General features: G+C 32.5%; 1 protein-coding gene across 1 annotated transcript in view; it reads left to right on the top strand.

The window, feature by feature from the left end:
• The window catches only part of LOC129231005 (endoplasmic reticulum membrane sensor NFE2L1-like), a 123,421-nt gene extending 108,389 nt beyond the window's left edge, over nucleotides 1-15,032 (top strand). The window contains 6 exon segments of the mRNA XM_054865249.1: nucleotides 172-445; nucleotides 3,953-4,165; nucleotides 9,816-9,904; nucleotides 10,957-11,124; nucleotides 12,752-13,201; nucleotides 13,847-15,032. Coding sequence (XP_054721224.1) covers nucleotides 172-445; nucleotides 3,953-4,165; nucleotides 9,816-9,904; nucleotides 10,957-11,124; nucleotides 12,752-13,201; nucleotides 13,847-14,173 — 1,521 coding nt within the window. The 3' untranslated portion in view covers nucleotides 14,174-15,032.
• The last annotated feature ends 3,439 nt before the right edge of the window (nucleotides 15,033-18,471 follow it).

Here is an 18,471-nt window from a genome sequence, read left to right as displayed (position 1 = left end):
ATTATCCGTTTTGATGGATGTAATCGCACCTCTTATTTTTCTAAGCTCTTTTCTTCATCCTTAAAGAAAATTATTTTTGTTACTTGTTATAAAAATATTTAAATAAAACATCGAAAGTAATTTGCTTTCCAATAATTTAATTATTTAAAGTAAGAATGTTTTGTATTACAGCCAGGAGATGTATTTTCAAGTTTGGACGACTGCCTATCAGATAGTGCTACCAGCATGCTACCAATCTTAGCGCTGAGTGGAGCTTATCAAGAATCCGTTTCTTCTCTATCTCAAAGAACTGGGCAGGAATATAATCTGGTCACTGATAATAATATTCCGCATTCATCTACAATACTAAACAGATCTTCAGAAAGCTTCTCCAATATATTGAACTCTACATCTTTAGAAGTTGCTCATACTGATGATGCATTTTCAGCCATACCTTCAGTTATGGGTAAATATATACATTTTGTAGGTAATACCTTCAATGCCAACTTTGATTTAAATTTGGTACAATAAGATCGGGATTTCATAGATATAAGGTATGGTTTTTTATGATCCAGTTTGACTTTCTCACGCACTCGCATCTTAGATTGGAATCTAAGGAGTGCAAAGACTCGTTAAAGCATGTCAGAGTAGTGTGGTGAAAACAATTAGCTTCTTTTAAATCTTAATTTCACGCGTTCCTATTGATGTCTCCGTGTTGCAATGAAACAGTAGAAATATTGTGTGTGGAATTGAAAACCTTAAAAATTTTAATTTCCATCAGATTAAATGCCTCTAATTTTAAAGCAATCATGCTATAATCTTACTCTAATGAAAACTGCTTGAAGAAAGAAAAAGTTTGAAACTTAACTATTACTTTAATGCACTATATGTAATCTGTCTAAAAATAACCTTTAAATATTTTCTTTCTTCGATACTGATTCGTCCTTTGCAATCATGTCTTGATTTCACTGAAAAGTACCCTAAACTAGGTAGCCATTTGACCCAAAAACCGTCGAACAAGTTTTTTTAATCAAGAATTGTCAAGGAATTTTGTGAAAAAACTGCAGATTATTAGTATTCTATTCGTTTGCTAGCAGTACCCGCGCGGCGATGCCCGTGCTAAGAATTTAAACGAAGTTCGTTGAATAAGCCCCCTCCCTCCTTCTGATGAGAAATGATCATTTTTCTTCAACTAAAATGCGTACACACCTTTTCAAAAAACCTATTAATGTCTCTTTGGAATTTTAAACTATTCGCCAAAACACATAGGAAGATAGCCGCCTGCGGCGACCAGCTGGTTCGCCTTTCTATGCAAGCAGCTTCAAAGGATGGGGGGAGGGGGTACTCTCAATGCTCATTTTGTCGGAAAATAACAAAAAGTACGTTTATGTGAATGCTTTATTTTTCCAAAGTCGGGGGGGGGGGGGGGGGGGCATTGATCACCCGTTGAAGTTCCTTGAATTACGGGCCTATCTATCTCTTACTGACCATCTACCTATATCGACCTCTATATTTATTTGTCGATCTATGTATACGATCTATGCATATCTACCTCTGATGGTAATTAACAATATTTTTCCTATGCATATGAAACAAAGATCATGCAAAAAACCGCAAGGTTTTTTTAACAATTTTTTTTAATTAAAATAGCACCAAAAAAAAAAAAAAAAACTCTCTGTTCCCCGTAGTGTGCGAAAGATAAAAAAAATGCATTGCTTTTATTGAATCAAATGCACACAAATATGCAACATTAAGTAACAACAGCAAAATGTGGGGCGGGAGGGGGGGGGGGGAGAAATGAACAAAATTCCTAAATGAAAAAGAAAGAAGCAAAAGCAAGCGCTGCAGCTGGATCATGTGGCCATGATGTAATGACCATCGTAAATTGAAGATTGCTAAAACTTCGACTATGCTTGAAAATCGCGCCGGGCTCCACATTAAAAAATTGAAAAAAGAAAAAAATCTTGCGTATTTTTGAAAAACTTTTTCTGAAGAGGGTGAAATGTTTTTGCTATTACATAGTTAAATTTTAGAAAAAGAGGCCTTTATAGGTTTTTCAGGATAAGTTTAGAAAAAATTAAATCCAGGAAACAATGCGAAATAAAGTTTTTTTTTTTTTTTCAAAAATTCAGAAAAAATACAAAAATCGCTCAATCTGCAAAAACATTTTTTTCTTCATACTACTAAAAATAAAATTTCCTGCATTTTAGTACAAAAAATATTTTACAGGGATCTGTGGGGTAAAAAGCACTAAAAACTGCTAAAAATCACATAAAACATTCATTGAATAACTTTTTTTCTAATTAAAATATCAATGTAAATTATATCCTATAGCCTTCCTCAATAAATGGAATATTCAACACAAGACGAATTTTTCAATTCGAACCAGTAGTTCCTGAGATTAGCGCGTTCAAACAAACTCTTCAGCTTTATATTATTAGTATAGATTTTTTTTTTTTTTTTTTTTTCACGTTTAGCGTGAGATTTTGGAGGTGCAACATATCCGCCCAGAATATAATTTTTTGTTAATATTGCTGTACTTATCACCTGCTATTTTGGTTTGAAGAAATTTTCTACCACACGAATCGGAACCTGAAACCGGCACTCTCCTCCGCCCTTCCCTCCTACGATTTTGCTGATTTTCGACTTTGAAAAACGAAAAACACTGTAATTTTTATCAATAATCATTTGTATACCGCTGATTTCTAATACTTTTTTTCAATTCCAAATACTAAATTTAAATCCAAACTAAATAATGTGTACCTTTTTCATCAACCCCGTTTTAATCTAAACTAATGGAAAAGTGAAACTTCCTGTTTCGCTTTTCACTATTGAAAGTTTGACACCCAACTGTATTTTTGATATTCAGAGTGGAACACAATTCTAGGTTCCCTTGCCAATCATTTCTCCTTTTCACAGCTTTTTTACTATCACTGACCATTCATAAGCAACAAAACTGTATAAATATATAGGAGTGTATATGGAGATAGATGGATAGAAATATGTTTAAATTACATGTGTGCATAGATTGCAATCGCTCTCAAATGGGAAAGTTATGAAATATTAGGTGTGAAGAAAGTCTTTAGACACACCTGAGGTATGGAATTAAGTTTTCTCAAGTCCCAAAACGAAAGTTCCTTATTAATGCTTGTTTTTAAGCTAATGTGATATCACGGTTTCCCTATCAACCCCAGTGCTCTGCTAATGCATTTCTTCGTAATTTATCTTTTAATAGAAAATGGGGGCAAAGCAAAACTGTTCTTCATTGCTTACACTTTCATAAAACTTCAAATAATAGTTATCTTAATTATTTTGAAAATGAAATTACAAGGTAGTAAAATGAGATTCACATTGTGACAAAAATGTTTGTTAGTTTGCCTTATGTTGGTAGTTACTATGGCCTCATATTAAAATCTTTTCGCGAATTATAACATGTGGATTTTGATAGAGATGGAAAAGTGTTTTTGTTTAGGTGCCTGATTAGGGCAGGGAGAGTGAGGGAAATCCCCCCCCCCTCAAGCTGGTTTTGAAAGATGTAATGTATTTATATATGCATGTATTTTGCTGATTTGTTGTGCAATTATTCCTGTCCCTAGAAAAGTTTGAAATGATTGCTTGATTTCATTGTTTTCTTTACAATTCAGGACTGATAGTGATTAGAACTGTATTATATTTAGTACATAAATTCAAGTTTAGTATGTGTAACATTTACTTGTAGCTTGAACATTTTTGTCAAAACTGTAAATTGCCTGTTGATTCTGAAATAGTAATGTGTTGCAATATTTGTCAATCAGTATTATGCAATATTTAGAGTTTTACTCAAATTATTTTTATTCTATCTCATTCCTTGTCAACTCATACTGCATATTGGAAACAAAATTTATGAAAAAATGAGTTTTATCATGAAAGAAATCCCAAAAGAAAAGAAAGAATTGTTTGTTTATTCTTTCTCTAAAAATGCATTTTCTTCCAGGGCCATCAAGCATTGGTTGTGCTGTTGTGGAATCTATGGCAACTCTTACAAATGATACAGATCCATTACCTAATAGTAACTCTGTTAGTACTGGATATCATGCAGAGCTTCCAGAAATTCTCTATGCAAATCAAAGTACTACATCTCAACAAGAAATGCCTTTCTCCGATCTTCTCTTAGATGATTATTATATGTTGACTGGACTTCCTTCTGGTAAAGATTTTCTACTCTGTTAACATTTTCCCTCTTTTAAAATACTATTAAAACACTTTTGATTGTCCATATGCTGTACAAAATTGCTTTTGCTGTATTTTCTTTCAATGCATAACAAGTATAATTACTTTCAGAGCAAAAAAAAACATAATATAATAATATGTAGTGAGTTAATACATGACTACATTCAGGGAAAAAATAAAGCCGTTTACATAAATTCCTCAACTTTGCTAGCATTACAAAACAGATTTTAAATACAGTTTAGCATTCTAAAAATGGACCTTTCGCAAAATGACCAACTCGAAACCAGAACGGACCTTTCACAAAATTACGATCTCGAATAAAAACGGACCCTTGGCAAAATTTGCTAGTCTAAAAACTGGATGTAGCTGTATTTATGGGTAAAATAATTGAATATATTTAATACATTTTGATTAAATTTGCTTGAAATTATTAGTTATAACATAGGATCTGAAATATGGTAACCACGGGACCAGCTCAAAAAATGTCAGCATGGTGGGCGTAGAAACTTACTAAACGACAAAAAACTGAGTAAAATTTCATTGAAATAACTATCGTATATAGTCGCGTATAAGTTCAAATTTAATCCAAAAGACATGTTCAGTAAATTACCGCCCATTTGCCAGAGCTAAAGCAGAAATACGTGAAATACACTGCCAGCTCAGTCATTTACAGCCGAGGACTCTATATTGGCTACCAGTTTGTTTCGCACTCTTGGCTTCCTTAAGAGGTTTTCGATCCCCAGCTCAGTCACTTTCCTTTTCCGGGTTGATGAGTGCCAATAAGCACGAAATTGCAGTCCTCGGCTGGAAATGACTGAGGTGGCAGTGTATTTCATAAAAGACATGGTTCAAATCTGAAGGATTGATTTATTACACAAGCAGCAAGATTTCCGAAATTTTTTCCAGAACAACGATCGAAAATCTGAATATTTTTCCAATTTTGCTTCTACCCTTTTGAATGAACACCAAAAGCAAGAAATATGACACATTCTGATATAATATTTCATTTAAGATATTATTTACCCTGACAGCCGGACTATACGGGAAATGGAGGAAAAGGCTGAATTCTGTGCTCTGGATAGTTTGTGTAGTGAATTGCATTAAAATTAGAGCTTATGATGCAAACCAGCTAACTTCATGAAAGTTAGTGAGTAACTACATGAAAGATATCGTCCTAAGTAACTTTTCAGGAGGCAATAAAACATGATAGTTTTCATAGGTGCCCCCATGAGCAAGGGCGCAAGTCCGCCCCCCCCCCCCCTCTCCAATTGCCATGAAGAACCACCCCTAAAAAGCGAAAACTAGACTCTGAGAGCAACCCCCTCAAAAATTTCAACGGCTTATTCTGCACCATGTCCCCTCCCTAGTTGTCCACCCCATGGCTTATAGCATGCTGTGTAGTTTAGCTAGTGTTAATAAAACAAATTTTTCCATTTGGCAACATTTGAAGTCACTAGTTTTTTCTATTGATATAGCTTGAAATGATAACCAAGTTAAGAAAAAAAACTTATTTTTGACTATATGTAGAGTTAGCAGGTTTAACAATCTAGCAATCGATGTGTAATAAAGCTGTAAGAAGTTAAACGGCTAGATTTTTCGTGGTGTCAATTTAGTGTAAAATAATATGAAAGTTTAAAAAAATGTAGTATTGTTAATGAAAACTGTTTTCGCTCAAACTGAACTTTGCAAAAATCAAAGTCGCAAAAAACGAAACTTTTTCATAGACCAAAAGAAAAATTTTACATTGCCTAAACCTTCTCTGAACTTCTTAAATTTTCACTTGCCACAAAGAATTTGATCAATTGCTACGGAAATCAAAATTATGTTGCTTGAAGTATGTCGTATTTACGAGTGGTGAGGGTATTCAGTTATGATAAGGCACAGTTATCACTAGCATATTTTACTGTAACTGAATTATATACATGCTATATACATTAATTTGTTTGGTATTACAGTGAGCAATTAACTCATAGGTGAACCCACCGACATCTTAGCTCGGGGGGGGGGGAGGGGGAGCAAGAAGTACAAACTCAACAAATATTTTGTGAAAAATCAAATTGCATACACAAATGTGCATTTACATTATGTTTCTAAAATCGGAAGAAGTGGGGTGGGCTATTACTGACCCCTCAACTGCCCCCCTTCCACATACTGAATTACCCCTCCGATCGCTCAACTAACAGGAGTGGTAACAGACCGGATACTTTTCATTTATAATCTTAAAGCTTTTAACTTGGAAAAAGAAGCTCTTTAAGCTCCGAATTTTATAAGCCTCCTTTTTTTTATAGCTGTGAAACACGTGTCTACAATTTACCTCAGAAGTTTATGCATTATCATGTAATTGGTGGATTCATGCTTTTTAAACTTCGACAATTTCCTGTAAATCAAGAAATGATAACAATATAACAGTTTTAATGAAGGAAATTTTTACCCCCATATTACAGTCTTTTCAAGACTGGCAACATCCAAACTCTTTCCTTGGACCAATAACTGCCAGAAAAACTAACTGCCATAATTGATCACAAAAATCGCTCAGATAACCACTTGTTACATAGCAAGCTATCATTATTTTTTAACTCAAACTCATAATTACAGCAAATTTGAATAAATATCGATGTACCGTATTTTCGGGAATAAGCGCCGCACCCGGTGTAAGCGCCGCATCGTGGTATATTCTCAAAGAAAAAAAAGTTTTTTAATGTATGCACCGCACCCGGTGTAAGCGCCGCACCTTCCATAAGCGCGCACCCAGCATTAAACAATTTAAAAGCACAATCAGTAGTAAAGAAAGCTGGATTAAATTTAAATAAGAAATATTTTTTATTTCTCGTTAGTATTTTTAATTAACGATAATGAAATATTTTTAAAAATCCCTATTTTGCCCTTTTTGCCTTCGGTATCCCTCGATTGGCCATCACTTTCGATGGTTAATTTATCTGATTTCCAACGCAAACGCATCTCTCGTCAATGCCAAACTCTCTGGCAGCGAAACGATTTACAATAGGGAAGTATCAACCTATCAAATATTCCAATTTTAACTATTGCACAATGTTGACAGGCTTACAAAACACAAAAATTCACCATGGCCGGATTTTTAAAACCAACGATTGATTTTTTATGAATTTTTTAAAGAGCGATGCGCAAAAAAGAGGTGTGGCCTACAACGTCAGCAGCTGACGTCATTTCCCTGTTCCGATCAGAGCTCCATTTCCATGCCGTCGCCTACCAGGGGTGAATAGCACTGTCTTTTTCAGCCTTTTTAAAGCCTTTAACCAGCATTTTTTCCATCATGGAGCTAGGATTCACGAAAGGTCAATCCAATAACCTTCCTCAAGTAAAGTCATTCATGGTGTTTGACTTTTTTCGAAAGGACGAGAGATTTAATGTCCTAGAAGTACGGGGAGTGAAACAACAAAGTTTCACCATTGTTATTCTTTAAAATTGTACGTACATATCCGTCTATGTTTGCAGTTCATATTATTCGCATTAGTTTCCCTTATCAAGATTGATCATTTCCATTTGTGTGTCGATGGTTTTTTTATCTGAATATATAAATTACAATGTAAGAGCGCTATTCCAGTTCTTACTTGGCGGCTTTTAATGAGGCGCGCATTTTGTAACAACCCTACTGCAAGTGATTCCAGTACTAAGTTTTAGAGCAGTTTTTGCATGAAAATTTTTCGCTTTGTTGGCAATAAAAGTTGATCTGCGCTTTTTTTTTTTTTTTTTTGTTTGGAAAATTGTTTTAAATCCATTAATACATGTTAATTATCCTTGAGTTTTTGTGCAACTTAGCAAAAAAAGGAAAAATATATTTTTTTGCTCTTTTGATAAAAATAATAAATTTGAAAATGGTGTTCATTGCATAAAATAAGTAAATTTTTGCATGTGAGAAAGGTCTTGTATATATAGAAACGCTTCTGGTGATAAACTGAAAATGTATTTTTAAATAATCAATTTGTAATAGTTAAAATTTGAAGATAGTTTGAATGTTAAAAAGAAAGTATTAATAGTTTTTGCATTGTTATTAAAATGGTAATAGTAATGAATCTATTACTTTCTATTTAAGTTTATTGTGCAGGGTTTAAATTCCTGTGTTTACTTGCATTTTTTTAAAAATATCTCATATGCTTATTAAACATTTATTTATGAACAGTTGTGAACATGTATTTCAAACTGTATTTCTCACTTGACATAGTTTTTAATTAAAATGCAGTGCAAATTTTCATTTTCAAATTTTAATTAATAAACACACTTAAAAACACTTCTTTCGAAGATCCTGCTGGGACGGAACAATAACAAATCGCTTGTGAGGAGTTTTTTTAGATGTAGATACGTATCCAGGAACGAAGCAATACTTGTAATTGATTCTACTAGCCATGACAAAGAAAATCAAATTAAAAACAATCGCAGAATGCATTAAACCCTACAGACAGCAAAGGATTTTCACTAGCCTTTTATGCGCGCTGCTGTTAGAAGGCTCTTGTTTTCCCGCGCCTTCCCCCAAAGATCGCCAAGCACTTCTTTGTCCTAGCCAACCCCGCCGCCTCGCAGCGCGGCAGTGACGTCAGTCAAAGGACTTACAAGCAAATGACGTCACTCGCGCGTGAACTTTAAAAAATTATTTTAAAAAAAAGTATTAGTCGTATCGTAAAAGTTTTTTCGCAGATGATGTTCATGTATGTTACTCTATCATATAAAAATAAAATTAGAAAATCGAATACTTCCCTATTGCGTCTGCCTTTATTACCTTAAACTTAAAGGATGCAATATAACTTTTAAATTGCCTAAGAGCCATTTCAAAAGCAACTCTAAAAGATTTTGTAAAAAAAAATAAGCCATGAACGCACGAACGACAGCAAAAGATGCAACACAACAATGTGAGTGAACAATGAAATTAGAGCTAGGAGACAAGTTTCCCATTAGATTGCTTGACCAAGCAACCCATTTTTGTGAGGGAGGTGGTAAATTCCCTTTACACACTTGATATCCACCCCCCTCCCGTACTAGTGCTTTTGCTGCCTCCTCTTCCTGACCCCTTCGATCTGGCGCAATAAAGCTTGCTTGTCCACATGTATCAGCGTTTCTCTCCTCGGTGAAACACGTGCAATCGCTGACTCACCTTCCCTCCCCCTCTTTGCTTTACTTGTCGCCCAAGGTCGAAGGATTTCCAGACCCCTTCGCTCGCCGCGATACGGCTTGCTCGCACACGTGGATCAATCGCTGACTCACCTTCCCTCCCCCCTCTTTGCTTTACTTATCGCCCAAGGTCGAAGGATCTCCTGTCCCTTCGCTCCGAAGCGATAAGGCTTGCTCACGCACGTGGATCAGCATTTTTCTCCTCAGTAAAACACGTGCAATTGCTGACTCACCTTCCTTCCCCCTTCTTTGCTTTACTTATTGTCCAAGGGCGAAAAATTTCGTAAAATGAAAGCAAACGATGTGGTGCCATCTGTTAGCAGCATTTTCAACTTTTTTTTAACTCGAAAAAAAAAAACACTGTATCCGCCGCACCCGTTATATACGCCGCACCAGCAATTTTTAAACTTTTTTTCTTGTATGCGCCGCGGCGCTTATTTCCAAAAATACGGTACATTCAGTTTTATGAGCTATTTTTTCCTTTCTAGTTCAAGACATCACAAGTGAAGAAAATATTGAATCTAGCTCTGATTCAGTTTCATTAGCATCTGGCTACAACCCATCTGTTTCTGATTGTGTAGGTTTTTCTTTTCTAATCAAGTACTATTTGAGATTTTTATTATTTGATTAAATTATGCATTGTATTTTATTATGATAGCGTTAATTAAATGTGTATGTGTGTGTTGTGTGTTTGTATTAAGGGAAGACGACACTCATCATGTTATACTTAATTAGCGATGAGACTTAATTATTGCAACCCGTGCATGTCAATGACGTCCAGCATACTTCAAATGAAGTCTTTCTTAACTTCTTTATTAAAGGCAGAAGAACCTTCTTAGAATTGTTTTTTTAATATTAAGAAGTGTGCTGACCTTGTACGTTTCTGCAATATTTTCAACTAATATAAATGCTGAAATTGTGACCCCAGTGGTACTTGTTGACCTCTTTCAAAATATGAATATAATTTATACTTCGGCTTGACCGATGTTAAGATTTATAATTGTGCTATGTAGAAAATATACTTCGTCAAGTTAAAGATACTGAAAAGATTTCAAATGGTGTTTTTTGAAATTAAAGTCTGTAAATTCAATTTTCACGACCCCTAACATCAATTTTTGTATAAGAGTTTGAGGTTTTGATATTCACTTGAGAAGAGCTGATGTATAACCGCTGTGATGAGCTCCTAAAACTTTTGCAGAAAACAATGCACTTATCACTTTCCACATTACTGCAATTCAGATGTTTTGCCAAATTGCACTTGCTAGGTGCATATTTTATTTACCACTGATTCTGCAGAAGTGCCCACCAGTAGACATTTTTGGGGGTATTTTTAGAAAGTTAGTCGTGTTTTAGGGATCCCCTTCGTGAGAGCATCAACCTATTCTCTGTAGCATTTGTGTGGAGTACACCATCAACACAATCCTTGAGGAGATGAGAACACCAGAATTCTGATCTTCATAATGTAATTTACTATGTGAGCTCAATTGGAATTTAAACCATCTTCAAAAAAGATAAAGTGTTTGCACATACCTAGTAATTTAAATGCTTAGTATGAAGTTTCTGATTTTAAATTACAGTCATGTTTGTAATATAATTATTAGTTCACTGTGAATTGTGTTAAAATTTCAGGCTGACATGATTGACTCCTGTTCTGAATCTTCTTCTCATTATGGTGACAGAGATGAACTAAATAGGAACAATTCACATATTACAAATATGCCTGATAAACAACAAACGTTTGAACTATTTCATTCAGCTATGCCACCAAAAAGATTAAGACCTGTTCATGTTAAAAGCGTAAGTTTTTTTATTTTAAAAACAAATTAGTAAATTGAGAAGTGAAGTAGTTGTGCAAAAAAGTCAAACACTATAACGAAAAAGTTTTTATGAGTTCAATTACTGCATAAATGAAAGGAAAAAAAATAACACTTTATTTTATTGTGTATCATATAATTTACTGTTTTAAATTCCAGATATAATCACTACTTATTAAACTTAACTTTTGTTAAGCTCTTCCAAACGGCCTTGCAAGGAACAGAGCTCCATGCAAGACCAATGTTATAAATCAGTCGTTTGACTTTAAACTTATTTTGTAATAATCAAAATATCTGCTTTTACTAAAACTACATAAGCAGCTCTTTCATTTAAATGGAACATTAGATGCTTAACATATTGTAATCTTCTTTAAAAAACTTGACCAATATTTCTTGAACACTATTATGTAACTAAGAATAAATATATTAATGGAAATTATTTAGAAATTACAGTAATGAGTATTATTTCGATAACAAATAAGTTGCCAACGTGTTTTAGAATGAAATTATAAAAAAATAAATTAACTCAGAATGGCCTTCTTATGGGGTCTGTTCTTTGTATGACCAAACTAACAATTACCATCTATGACAAGTACTGTTATCGCTTAATAAGTGGTTTCTAAGAGTGTCTTGGAAAATTGAATTTTAATGCTGGAGCATTTGTATTAAATTGATTGCTTTGTACTGTTTCCATGGCACATCTTGAACTATCTTCATCTCATGTACTTCCTCTTTTTCTAGGTTTTGATCCTGACATTCTCAAAATCTGAAATTATGTGTATAAAATTCAATAATCTATACTATTATCAACTTATTCTTAAAACCATATTTACAGAAATAACCTTTCCATTAAAAAATTTTAAAAGTATATCTGTAAAAAAAGAATTTAAAAAGAAATATCTATTCAGTCTGAGTTTAAAAGTTGAATAACCCTTATAAATAATGAAATTATAAACATAAAAAGTTTTTCAGCTTTCCCGGTATGTATTTATAACTAAAAATTTGAGTGTTTATATTTCCATGATGTGTAAATGTTTCTAGTGAGGCCCATGTACCCTAGCAAGGCCAACCGTCAAATTTTTGATTGGCCAAACAAAGAACCACCGGCTTTCATAGGAACTCTACCGATATTTTAAATAAAATCTAAATAAATTTATTATTTCTTTCTTTAGCACGATAGCTTTTCTTTATATGACAATTTACAGTTAAAAAAAAAAAAGATAATAATAGGTTATTTGCATAAAAAAATAACTTTTTCTATGTGTGTGAATTACAATTTTGACGTTTACGACTGAAGTCTACAAAGCGAGGGCCTGCACTAGCAACATTAGCAACTCGCCGCTGTGTCTGTGTCCTTGAGTTTGATAGAACTAAGTGTGTGTGGAAGGAATTTGTCATTACATGACAATAACTATGATTTTTTTTTTAAGTTGACCTTCAAAGGAGCATAGCCTTCTTCCATGGTCCATCAACCTTAAGTTATATGTTTGGTGTCTAATTTTAAAAAATAATTTAAATGGCATTATTTTGAGCCATTTAGATACTGCTCGATTGTTTTGAAGTTATTAGTTTTTGTGTCACTCATAATGATTTTTCTTTCTTTTTAACAGGAAAGGGAGCCTAGAAGAATAAGTCAGTCAAATGCACCTAGTCAAAATCAACAATATTTTACCTACAAAAATTCATATTCGGAGCTTCCTGAAACTCCTAGTGGAATGCTGCCAGGGTCAAATGATGCATCATGCAAGCAGTTTGGTATGGCAGTTCCAAGACCAGCTAATTGTGGGGATTACTTTTTGCATAATCATTCTTACCATCTTCCTTTTGCAAATGATGATTCCAGATACAAACCTTTTGTAAGAGATAAATCTAAATCCTCTTCTGATGAAGATTATTGCAGTAAAGATGAAAGAAGAGCTAAGGAACTAAAATTACCAATCAGTATTGAAGACATTATAAATCTGGCTATTGATGAGTATAATGAGAGATTGTCAAAATATGAGTTGACTGAAGAACAACTAACTCTAATCAGAGATATTAGACGGCGTGGTAAAAACAAGGTAGGTCAACTGTTTTGTCATGAATGGAAAGACAGGGCATCTTTAAAAATGTTTTTATATGATTTCTGCTGATTAAATATGGAATAGGAAAATGAAAGTTAAAAATTCCTTTGAAACCAAACTTGCATATATCAGTTTTATATGGTTCAATGACTATAGCAACAGGAAAATGTGGAAACTAGTGGTCGCCACTTCACAGCCGTGACTGCAAATTTTTTTTGCCAACCTAAAAAAATGTTTAGCCAGTGATCCAAAGCAGGTGACCCAAAATTTCAGTCCCTCCCCCCCCCCAAACAAAAATGATGCAAAATGACTCATTATGTAAGTTATATGTTAAATAAAAAAATTTCAGAAAAAAATTTTCAATTACATTTGAATGAAGAAGTCTAAGGTATAACTATGTACATAATGTAGGGGGGCATAAAAATTAGTTTTGGAACATAGTTTCAAGTGGCCACTACCTTTTTGTGTTCACTGGCCAGTATCTGTTTTTTAGTCTGAAGCATTAGCAACATATTTTTTCAGCGAGGTATAAAATTTTAATTATAATATTCGGTTTTTCTTAGTTACTACTGATCATTCTAACAGTTATAAAAAGTTGAATGCCTTGAACTCATTTATGTTGATATTTTCTTAATTTTATAGGTTGCTGCTCAGAATTGTCGGAAAAGAAAAATGGATCAAATCAGTACTTTACAAAATGACCTGGATGCGCTGCATAGAGAACGTTTGCAGTTAAAATCTCGGCAGAATCATCTTTTACATCAGAAACATCACATGGAGGATAAATATACCAAATTTTACCAGCTAGTTTTACAAAGTTCAAATACAAGGCCACCTGGTTCTTCAAACAATATTCCTATTCATAATAACAATGAAATGACTTTTTCCATGACATCTGATATATTTATGTCAGATGATGATACTGATCTTAGTAGAGGAGCCAGAACAAAACGGAAAATGAAGAAATGACAACAGCACAGACTAGTTTCTTTCTTTTTTTCCCCCGTACATTCTTTGAAGTAAAAGCTTCTTTCATTTTACAAGAAGTCTTCAGATTATTTGTGATAAACATAGTTTTTGCATACATGCAATTTCATTTTTACTAATCATTTGAACTATATTTTTTATTCTGGAATCATTGATTTTTTTTTTTTTTTTTTCAAATCAATTTATTTCGATTTTGATGAACCTTGGATATGGGTATAAAAGCTTCCTAATGAAGAAAAAAATCATCTTTATTTATCACTATCATTCCATTTCATAATTAAGTTTGAATTTCGTGAGATCATCTTAGGCAGTAGCAATACCTGAAGTTTTTTTTACCCCAAATCAGCAAAAGTGTTAAAATCCTAATAAAGACATGCATTAAAGAAACTGTCATACATTAATGCTACTTCATAACTGTTGTGTTGAAAAGACTACTCATTTTGTATGAAATAAATTGAAAATTTTCTTCTCTAAATAAAGTAATTTAGAAAAAAGAATTAATAAATATTACACTCGTGGTATATTACACAATTCTACGGTCAGAAAAGCTTTGTAAAATGCAATGCAGCTACTACCAAAAAAAAGGCTACGGTCTGCATAACCTCATTTGTGTTTTAAAACTGTTTTACATTTGAATAAAACTATATATAAAAAGTAAATTTTTGAAACTTTTAAGTTTGGGAAGTCTTTTAATGGTATAATTATTTAACAATCAAGTCTTGAAGCATAATAAAATTTAGTACATTACAAAGTTGTTTTTCAACTGCAAAAATTCTAAAACATTGCATAAAGCATGCTTGAGCAGCATTTCAATGGATTTGGCTTAAAATCTAAAGCAGAATCTTTTGTATAATAACTGAAGCAATCATGATGTAACTAATGCTTCAAGGAATAAGTTATTTTCCTATGAGATTGAATGCAAAACTTAACTAAACTATTTCTGTCTCAGATAACTAAAATAATTATGTATTTTTATGCTCTAATATAATAAATCTGGATCTTTTTCTATGATAAACAACAATAATTTATTTTCTTTCTTGTTCAATTTTTTTGTCATTTTCATTATTGAGGATAAATTTTATCACATGAAATGTTAAAGAAAAATGAACATAATAATTCATTGCTATTACAACTTTAGTGTTTGAAGTGTACAATTAATAATTTATATTAATAATTTATTGATAAATATCTGTAATGCTTTATTTACATTTGATTGTTTTATAAAATGTACATTAGTCTAATATTAGAAGTAATTTCAACAAATAAATATGACATAAAAGTTCACAAAATTCATCTCATTGCATTGCATAGAATCATCAAACGTATAATGCAGCTGGGTTTCTGGAAAGTGATATTTGTCAATCTTGTTATAATAGACCTAAGCAAGCGTAATATTTTCCAATAAAAACTTCAGAAATAGGCTTCTAACTTAGAGACTAATCATTTTTCACACTTGTTTTTCATTTAGTTATATTGATAGTTTTTATCCCAAACATTGGTTCATGTTGTCCATTTCATTATTTGTTTTACTGCTATTGTATTTGAACTGTTGAAAGATTGGTAAAAAGAATTCTTAAATTACAAAGAGCAGTTTCCAAAGTACTTAGAACTTCTTAAACAAACAAAATACTTCCAGAAAGCTCCTTAAATTTTGGCCAAGGAAAAATAAGTTCTTCTTCAAAACACTTTAAATTTTCGCGAAGTGAAATCGGCGATGACTCAAATAGAAAAGATTGATTTTAGCTTTACAGTAAATATCATAAAGAAGCAATATTAACTGAAATGTTTCTCATGATGGGACATTTTGCTTATGAATATTTTTTTTCAAATTAAAACGTAATTTAGTACTTTTGTGCATTTAAAATTTTTTATATTTTATCATATCTGCTCGGGTTAAAGGATGGAAAAGAGGCTTAATATAACTGATGATTAGTATTCAGTTTTAATTATATAAATTTTATTATTTCTCCATTTTTGTTTGAAAAAGGGCTGCATCAAAAAAAAAGAAAATGATTCTGTATGTAATGCAAGGACATGGCAGTAATTTTCTTTTATGATTTTGGAAAGAGAAAAAATTTATTTTGCTCTGTTAAAATGTCATAACTTTCATCGCACTTTTAAGTTCCTTTTGAACTAAATGAATTCATAGCTATTAGACTTAGAAAGAGTTACTTCTGATCTGATTAGGTTACTCACATTATGTTTTTCCTCATGCTTTGTTGTTATAATTATTTGTTTTGTTAAAATTTTATACATTTTTAGACCTTGAGATTTTTTTCTAGACATTTTTCTTCTCCAGTCTGTAAGAAACCTGGAATACAAAATTTCTTTGATTAAACACAAATTTTGTTTGAATTAAAAGCTCTGAATTTCTTTATGAAAATGTAGTATTTGTTGTGATTCATATTTTTTCTTGTCTGTAACATTAATGTCACTGTGAAACAGTATCAGGGAAATGTATCTGATATTATCATGTGTTGTGTGTTTTTTTAATATATTCAGAAAGGCAATAATTTCTTAAACAAACTTTAAGCACCGAAACAATGCATTAATTTTAAATAATTTTAATGAATCAACAAGGAAAAATTTTAGTGGAACCCTGATTTTATATTATTTGTTTGATATATCATTTTGCTTCCACCGTTATTTTCTGCTGGACACTGAAAATTGCTATACTGATAATGTTAAAATATTCTGGGCAGAACGTTACCCTTTTTTAGAAAGTTTGCTTAATATGTTTTTCTACGAACAGATCAAAATAATTTTTCATCTACAAGACTCACTTTTTTTAAATCTAATTTTTTCCAAGATAACATTGTTTTATAGCTACTTGAGCCACTCTGGCAACATTTTTGTTCTGTCTTAATGGCTTTTGTTAGTGAGAAGGGGTCCGATCATCCAATCTTGAGTATCACTTTTCCAATGATCCTTTATGACAATTGAGGACCACAGCTGCTGACGCTCTTTTTGAAAAACTTCCAGAAATTGCTGATGTATGAATCCTCCCATCACATCATGAATTCCTTCAGTATCGAATTTAATATGCGCTTCCGATGATAGTGATGAAGTGGAAGAGGAAGGAGAAATAATGGAAGATATTGTCCCCACCGATTAAGCGATTGAAAGCATAAAAACTCTAAAATAATTTTTATCTGAATTCCAACCAAGCAGCATATTTGCAATCAAACCAAGAAGCAAGTATGCAAAAAAATCTCAGTATAAAACATGCTCGAAATGAAGTAGTATATAAAAACAAAACACTAGTGAAGATTACACTTGTTTTCCACTACTTAATTTGCTAAGTGTCAATTTTTAAACAGTATGCTTAGGATTTCCCAACACCCCCGATTGTCAATTTTTAAACAGTATGCTTAGGATTTCCCAACACCCCAGATTTTACGTTTTCACACTTGACTTTATCACTGGTCCAGCAGAATGTGTTAAATTGGGGTTCTACTGTGTAGAAGCAATTTTTCACTGTCTATATTCTTTCACTTTTTGTAAGCAGTAAAACAGCAATAAGAGAAGACTAAAATTGTTATTTATTCAAGCACACTATTTAAATTTATCTTATCTTCCAGACAATATTACTTATAAATGCCACCAGTGCCTCAAATTTGCTAAAATCCCATTTTATTGCATTAAAATAATAAGTGGAAGAAAAATTTACTCTCCCTCTCCCCAACATTCAGACTATAGTTGGAACTAGCATGGGCAGATTCAGAATTAATGAACTGAGAGATGCAGCGTTTTTTTAAAACAATAAGTGTAGTATTAATTGCTATTAGCAGTATGGAGTAGTAGTAGTTTTTCATTCCAAAATGACTGGGAAGCCACCCTAGTTATAAACCTGCCCATGGCTGTAAGGTAAGCAGATTGTAAGTGTTTTATGACCATAATGTTTGCATTAGTGTACGATGGTTAAAGTTATAAACTTAATTCAAAAATCTTTTTTTTTTCTTATGCTTAATGTTTTTCAATAACCAAGTATTGTTAGATAACATGTTTAAATTTCTTTACCATTTTTGAGCATCATATACGCTAAACTAGAGTAAAATTTCATGGCAAGAAAATTGATTCTGAGAGTTTGATAATTTGTAAAATGATGGAGGGGGGGGGGTATGTTTAAAATTTTTTTTTTTCAGTTTTCGCATCAGAAGAATTTTGTTTACCCCTAAAAGAATGATAATCACGAATTACAGAGAAGATGCTAAACATTTTTTTAGTTATTTTCATTTTTTAAAACATTAAAGCATTTTTCTTATGCAAACATAGTTTAC

This window comes from Uloborus diversus, chromosome 10 (assembly GCF_026930045.1).
Source record: "Uloborus diversus isolate 005 chromosome 10, Udiv.v.3.1, whole genome shotgun sequence".
NCBI lineage: Eukaryota > Metazoa > Arthropoda > Arachnida > Araneae > Uloboridae > Uloborus > Uloborus diversus.
This window is presented reverse-complemented; position numbering and strand designations above follow the sequence as displayed.